This window comes from Echinops telfairi, unplaced genomic scaffold, assembly GCF_000313985.2.
Source record: "Echinops telfairi isolate 266 unplaced genomic scaffold, ASM31398v2 ScPeMD7_70;HRSCAF=299, whole genome shotgun sequence".
NCBI classification, from domain to species: Eukaryota; Metazoa; Chordata; class Mammalia; order Afrosoricida; family Tenrecidae; genus Echinops; species Echinops telfairi.
In genome coordinates this window covers 242750-250781 of record NW_022103968.1, presented here as the reverse complement: position 1 = coordinate 250781, position 8032 = coordinate 242750, and the positions used below count along the sequence as shown (strand labels likewise).

At 56.2% G+C, this 8032-nt stretch overlaps 1 protein-coding gene across 1 annotated transcript; it reads right to left on the bottom strand.

Moving 5' to 3' along the window:
* Positions 1–4139: 4139 nt before the first annotated feature.
* On the bottom strand, positions 4140–5096 carry LOC101644199 (olfactory receptor 226-like). Its single transcript, XM_004714411.3, has one exon. It carries the CDS (start codon positions 5094–5096, stop codon positions 4140–4142), a length of 957 nt encoding a protein of 318 aa, XP_004714468.3.
* Between the last annotated feature and the right edge of the window lie 2936 nt (positions 5097–8032).

Below are 8032 nucleotides of genomic sequence, written 5' to 3'. Positions count from 1 at the left end.
AAAAAAAAAAAAGAAAATATGAAACTGGCAAATTTATGCTAGTCTTGAGTTGCCTATTATTGGGCAACCTCAAAACCAAGTCCAGTGACTTCCAAATCCACGCAGGCGTGGTGTGGCAGCCTTCCTCTTCTTCTCTCTTGAGGGCGATACAGCTTTCAGTCGTAAGGAGTTTATCAGTTCCTTTCATCAGCAGCAGCTGCATTTAAGGTAAAGGCCAGTTCACTCAGTAGGTTTTGGCTCAGACCCTTCTGATGTGGCCTATGCAGTTTGCTGTACATCCCAAGAAGACACAATCCGAAGTCCAGGTAGCTTCCTGATGGAGCCTCGTTTTCTCTCTGGAGCCCCAGGGCCAAGTGCTGAAGGATCTACAGGGCCTCCACATGGAGGGCAGCGCCCACCTCCTCAAACCGGAGGTTCCCCACTCTCCAAGTCAAATACAGCCAAGGCTCGAATATCTCCATGGTTCCTTGACCTCCCTCTCACCACCAGGTTACTCATCCTTCACCTGAACCTGTCCTGGGCAGTAAGACCACTGAACTGCTGGAACTGATGAATCGCCACATGAAAAAGGAGGAAGCTGAGTCAGCACAGGCTGACAAGACCAGGTTGACCAGGCAAGATTAGTGCAGGGTGCACTCTGCCTTGTGTGTGTGGGGTGTCCACAAAAGCAACATCTGCGGGTTCCCCAAGAGGAAGCCACCCTCTCCCCTCTATCCACCAACAGAATTGAGGTTATCCAACACATGGAAATTTTGTGTAGTTAATACTCTATGCTATTTTGTTTATTCCTTTAATTTTGCTCATTATTAATTTATTGCTTCTACTATCAATGTAGTTTGCTTTTATTTTTCTAACTTCTCAAGGAGGTGAAAGACTCATTCCCTTGAAGACTGTTTTTGGTCTAGCACGTGCTCCAATTTATTCCTCATTCCTTGGATGCAGCACTTTTGGCTTCCCATGCCAGGCAGTCTCTGGGTTATCAAGGATATAAGGTGCTCAATTCTCCATCAGGGTGCCTGAGCCTGAGGGTGCCCAATTCTCTGTGAAGCCCCAGGTGTGCTGGCTCACCTCACTGGCCACTGGCCACCTTAGCCTAGAAGCTCCCCACTGGCTGATTTAAGGTGGACTCAGGGCCTTTGTAGGTACAGTAGTGGGAGAGGCAGGCTCAGAGGGAGAGAGGGAGCATCCGAAACAGTGGGAGAGATGAGCTCCTGTTGGCTTTGAAAATGGAGACACTCCTGTGTCTTTGTGGAACTCAAGAAAAGCGGGACTGTGGGACCTCCCAGTGAGCATCCCTGGGTGGGTGCTGGGTGGGTCAGCCCCTCCCTTGACTGCTCAGATGGCTGCAGGGCAGGGTTAGGCCAGACAGTCTATTTTTCCTGTACAGTGCCCTCATCTTCATAGTGGACCAAACAGAGGCATTGCTGTCTGGAAATATGTTTTCCCAAGTCTGTGAGAACAAGACTAGGAGCCAGAGGAGGCAAAAGTGCAGCCTGTGATAGAAGACTAGGAAAAGCTGGTTGTACGTTTCCAGAGATCGAATTTTATCCCTCCATCCCCTCCCAGCACTTTCTCCCGGAAAGAGGGCCTCTGGAGCTGCACTTTCTCACAAGCCTCACTCTTTTGGAGTGACCCCTCCCTGTAACCTTCAGCTCAGATAGAGGGGAGGAGAGGGCGGACTCTCCTCTGCCTGGGTAAGCCTAGTCCCACACTTTCTACTGCCTGGGGCAGAAAGAAGGTTGGAACAGGAAGGATTCCACCACATGGTGCCAATTATAGGGGAAGGAGACCCAGCAGATGGACAGACACACATGCTGACACCTTGGGAACCAGCACTCACTTAGGGTTGATCCAGGGATGCCCTCTGGAGCAGGAGAGGGGTCCAGGCAGCAGAGGTCTTGATATCCTCAGCACCAGGTAGGATTGTTGCCTGGAAGCCAGCCACAGTGTGGCAGGGCTGAGGCTGGGGGCAGCACAAGTCCGCGTGGGCTCTGCAGTTTATCCTGTAGACAATAGAATCCCACGGGCAGCTCTCCTCACAGAAATAAGTGCATCAAGCTTATGTTCTAGTTCAATCATGGCTATATGGGTAGTGGTCTGAGGAGGGGCAGGGGTTAAAATCTTATCTGAGAACAAGGCAGATCCTGCAGTGGTCAAGGTGGGACTTGTTGTCCAGGGGACTGAAGGGACAGAGGTGCAATCCATCAGGGTTAGGGAAAAGTTGATCATCATATTCCTATGAAATTACAAGGGCCCCAGAATAGTGAAAACAATCCTGGCTGGGGGAGGGGGGGGGAGGAGAAAGGAAATGAAGAAGAAAAACTGCAGTAAGCAAAACAGTGTGGCACTGGCATAAAGGTCTGCATGTCAATCAATGGTGTCTAGCTGAGAATCCAGAAATAAACCCATACATACATTACCCATTGATTTCGAAAGGGCGCTGAACTGTTAACTGTGGAGAGAATGGTCTCTTCAACACATGGGACTGGGGCCCCTGAGTGGCCACGTGCAAAAGGATGAAGCTGGACCCTTACTCACATCATATGAAAAAAGTAATTAACATGGATCAAGGACCTAAATACAAGCTAAAACTATAAAAATCATAGAGGACAGAGGACAGTGCAGGGAAAGCTTCAGACGTGTCTTTGCGGCATTTTCGATCCAACGCTGAAAGCACACAGGAAAAGAAAAAACGAGACCAGCATGCGTCATCAAAACCGAGCCTCTTTGCGCCAAGGGGCATAACAATGAAAGTCAAGACAACCTACAGAACAGGAGGGAATATTTGGAAACCATGTCCAGGCAGGGAGGAAGACAAGGCTCTCTATGCCCATGAAGAGCTGCAGTCCACCCTGTGCCACAGAATCCACTCGATGGTAGTGGGTCCCATAACAGATGAAAGCTTAACATCTAGACTGCTGAAATAACTCTTACGACGACGTCACAGCAAAAAGACTAACAACCCAACTGGAAAATAAGAGAAGGAGTGGATCACCCCTTCCGCACATGGCCAGGAACCATACGGAAAGATGGACTGTTGGCGAACATCAGGGAAATACAAATCAAAACCACAGTGAAATATAAGTTCACAACCACAGGACGGCTATTCTCAGAATCAAACCACAAGGCCAGCAGTTGGAAGCCACAACGGCTCCACGGGAGAAAGGTGGGGCTCTCTACTCCCACAAACAGTTGGCAGTCTGGGAAACGCACAGGGCAGCCCTCCTCTGTCCTGTGGGGTGGCTGTGAGTGAGGGCAGGGTGAAGTGGCGCAGCATGTTGGCGAGTCCTCAGAGCCCAACGGAGAATTGCCAGCGGACCCGCAGCGCTGACACAGTGACTCAGACAGACCGCGCACGGATCATCGCTCACGGCAGCGCTGACCCAACAGCCCAAGGCGAAGGCGGCGGCGGAGCCCCCAGCCTGCGAGTGGATGCGCGATGCGCCCCGTGCTCCACCGGATCGCATTCGCACAGGAAGAGTCGCAGCACCAGGCCACCACAGGCGCTCCTTGAGAACGCTGGCCCGGCCCCGCCCCGGGGCTAATGAGACAGAGATCAGTGGGAGGGGGATTAGGACAACAACAAACCAAACCAAACGAACCCCTTACCCCTTGTCAGTGGCTTCCAGAATAGGCTCCCTGCCTCTCTCCCCAGATGACGCCTGACTCAGCTGCTCCAAACCCGTGGGTGTGTCAGGTCCTCCTTGCCGCCAGCTCTGTGCCTTTCATGCTTCCCTCCCGAGAGCCTCTCCGAGCCCTGCCAAACTGGAGTCTCGGGTCCAGGCACTCCCTACTGTGTGGCAGGAGCCTTAGTTCAAGCCTGTCTTCTCCCAGAGGCCCAGGCCCAAGTGCTGAAGGACCTCCGGGGCCTCCACACGGAGGGCAGCGCCCACCGCCCTACACCTACCCTCCACGTGGCTCTCCACCTGGGGGAGAAGGGTGCTTCCCAGTGCTCCCCACCTCTCAGGCCACATGCAGCCACGACCTGGACTATCTCTTTGGCTACTTGACCTCCCCTAAACCACCAGGTCACTGCTCCTTCATCGGCACCGCCTGGGCAGTCAGCGCTCTTGCCTGGACTACGTGCTGCTCCCCACCCCCCACCAGGTCACCCAGTGAGAGTGGGTGGGGGGCAGCTCCTAGGAGGAGGCCCGCAGAGCCTGGCCTGCCCTCTGTGCCAGCCTGCGCAGCGCGCCCTTAACCTCCTGGTTTCGCAGGCAGTAGATGATGGGGTTGACGAGGGGCGTGAGCACTGTGTAGACCACGGACACCAGCTTGTTGTACTCGAAGGCGTAGAGGGCGCGAGGGCGGGCGTAGATGAAGAGCGAGGCCGAGTAGAAGATGGCGACCACGGCCAGGTGGGAGGCACAGGTGGAGAAGGCCTTCTGGCGGCCGCTGGCGGACGGGATGCGCAGCACAGCGCCGAGGATGGCGGCGTAGGAAGACATGGTGAGCGCCAGTGGCCCCAGCAGGATGAGCAGGGCCAGCAGGAAGTCCACGAGCTCTGCCACCGACATGTCTGAGCAGGCGAGGTTGAGCAGCGGGGACACGTCACAGAAGAAGTGGTTCATGGTGTTGGGCCCGCAGTAGCCCAGGCGGGAGATGAAGAAGACCTTTCCCATGGAGACGCTGAAGCCCGAGAGCCAGGAGCTGGCGGCCAGCAGGCTGCAAAAGCCGGGGCGCATGATGGTGGGGTAGCGCAGCGGGCTGCAGATGGCCACGTAGCGGTCGTAGGCCATGACGGAGAGCAGCACACACTCGGTGCAGGCCAGGGCCAGGAAGAAGTAGAGCTGGGCCATGCAGCCAGCAAAGGAGATGTGCCGGCACTCGGGCACAGCCAGGCTGAACAGCATCTTGGGGACGGTGACAGAGATGTACCAGGCCTCCAGGAAGGACAGGTGGCTGAGGAACAGGTACATGGGCTTGTGCAGCAGGGGGCTGGTGCGGATCACAGCCACTATGACCACGTTCTCTGTGATGGTCAGCATATAGGCCAGCAGGAACAGCGCCAGCAGGCCCAGCTGGAGCCCCCTCGAGCCCACGAAGCCCAGCAGGACAAACTCGGTCACCTCTGAGCCATTGTCCCTCAGAGACATGGCCTTGTCTGGTCAGGCTGAGAGGGCTGGCAGCATCCACCTGGTCCAGGTGTGGGGGCACCCTGTATGGAGAGAGGAGAGTGCCTCAGAGCTTCTGCAGGGACTTTCAGCTGCCCAGAGGACCAGCCTGAGCCCCGGCACCAGCAACCCCACTCCCAGGCCAGCACCCCCCAGCAGGGTTCCCGCAGTTGGGTGGAGAGAGAAGGGACAAAGCCACAGCTGGTATCCATGGACAGTATAGGACGGTATCCCAGTGGAGCCAGAATGGGGAAGGCTGGATGAGACTCTGGGCAGGGCCTGTACAGTGCTACCGCCATCTTTGTGAGTGTCTGCGGTGTGGGGGGCGGGTGTTACCCCTCCACCCTGGGTCTTGGTCCCTCATCTGTCCCTGAAGGGTGGTGGCCCCACTGCAGAATTCACCTCAAGACCAAATCTGGGTCAAAGATGACTGTGGTTCTGAGGAGAATTCTGGCTCCCAGTGGCTGGTCACTCCGCATCCTCCCAGCCAGGCCTCCAGCTGCTGGTTGCCATTCGGCTTCACCCCTCCGACGGCCTCGCTGCACCCAGCCTGCCGGCTACTGAGGCTGCAGACACAGGGGGAGATGCCGGCCCACCCCCCTCCCAACCCACAGGGCAGCTGCTCTCCTGGAGCTCCCCAGGCCCTTGGCCACCCCTGACCCCCGAGTATGGCCAGCGTGTCGTCCATGCTGCTTTGCTCTCATGCTGTTTGAGAGTAAAGCACATCCTCTGTGTGTGTGTGGGGGGGCTGGGGGGCTGGGGTGTTGCCTGCTGACCTCTGTCTGTGCCAGAGTCTGGAGGACAGGATCCCTTCCATCCACATGAGGAGGGTGACTTGGAGCACTGCTGGGTGGGTGGTGGTGGTGGTGATGTAGGGGGCATGAGGGGGCATCCCTGGAGGACACTCTGGCTTGGGCTCAACACTCGGCCCCCAGTTCTTGAGCAGCTGGCAGCCCTTCGTGATCTCTAGATCTTTATACCCCCCCCCTTGCCTCTGGCCTACCCTTCACAACACAGCCCACAGCTTGGGGATGTGGACCAGAGCCTAGACAGGTGCGTGGCTCAGGGCATGGGTTTGAATCCGCCCTGCCTGGGTGCTGTGTGCCCTTGGTCAGGACCCTCTGTGTTACTGTAGGGCATTCCCACGACTTGGAGAAGAGCCAGAACACACACACCTGGGGCTCATGGGTGTCGGGGGTGGAAGGGCAAGCTCCATACCTGCTACAGCACTGGGCTGACCAGAGAGGCCAAGGCAGGAGTCCGGGCGCCCCTGCCCCCTCTAGGATGGCAGGTGGCCCATAGATGGCAGCCTGCAGCAGGAGGAGTCCCATCAGGAGTTGTGGGGATGGATGCCTGGGAAATTGGCCCCTGACATTGCCATCTCTGGGCCTAAGAGGACCCACCCTGAGCCCCAGCCCCTCTGCCAACTCCTGGTGTGGCATCCCAGGTCCTCTCACTCTCACCCCCAGCCCTGGGACCTGGAGCTCCGGGAGAGTGACGCCCTCCTGTTACCGTGTCACAAGGTGCCCACAGCCACACTCAGCACACACACACTGCTCCAACACTGGCATTGCTCCACAAGCCCAGCCCCCAGCATGGAAGATACAGCCCCCGCAGACGTGGCCACACTGGAACCAGGCCAGGTGTGTGAGAGGCAGATTCTGGCCGAGACACATGCAGAGGCTGAGCACACAGGGCTGACCAGCTTTCAGACAGACGTGAAGACATGCCTGCTCCACAGTCCTGGCTGTGTCACACATATACACACATCCATACACACACACACACATACATACATACACATGCATATACACATACACACATACATACACATGCATATACACACACACAAACAGACACACACCTTGTCTACCAGGCAGATGCTAAGTCCCACCAGCTCCCAAGCCAGTGGGCAGAAACGGGAGCCAGTGGGGAACCCAGGCTCAGACCCCTACATGCCTCTCAACATAGACACCAATATGTCCACCTCAGGATTCCCAGACAACTATGTGGACAGGTGCACCCACAGATGCAGACAGGCTCACACACAGGTGCACACAGACTCACATGTAGGCTCACACACAACTTCACAGTCTTACACAGGCTCACACACACGTGCACACACAGGCATGCTCAGGTGCTGCGAGGAGCACCAGGACATAGGAAATCTCCATTTTCAGTTTACCAGGTACACCCACAGGCACACACAGCACACGCAATGGCACATACAAGGCACACAGGCACACACAAGCTCACCCACAGGTGCATACAAGGTGCACACACAGGTAGTCCCAGGTCCACGCAGGTGCACATTCATAAGCACGATTGTGCTTGATCATAAGCATGATCAAGGCTCATTCATCAGCATGATTAGGCACACACCGGGTGCACCTGCAGACACACAGAGGTATACACATAGGCACATACAGGTGCATAGAACCACACACAGGCACACCCCCTTCTCAGTTGTCACTTCTGTAGAGCGATGGTGAGCATGCAGGGTGGATCTGGGTCTGAGTCCCAGCCTGTCTGCAGTGCTCAGACTCACCCCTGTCTTCTCACGTGAACATGAGTGTGAGCGTGGGCTGCAGGGGGCCACTGGCGGGTGGCCGAAGGTGGAGTGCCGGATGTGGACTGAGTGAACATTTGTTGACCTGGTCTTTGAGCTCCTGCTGGGTATGGGGAGGTGTGGCTCAGCACGGGTGAAGCAGCTGGCCCTACTTCTCTACAGTTCCCTGGACCAGGGGCTCAGGACTGTGTGTATATCCAGGTCTGACCCAGCAAGGACAGAGCTCAGGAAACTGCAAAGTGCAACACACCTGCTGTGCACACTCACACCTGCAAGAAGGAACACGAGACAGGCAGCTGCTCCTTGGCTGCTGTTCCCATGAGAGGGGACAGTTGTTGGGAGAAAGTGT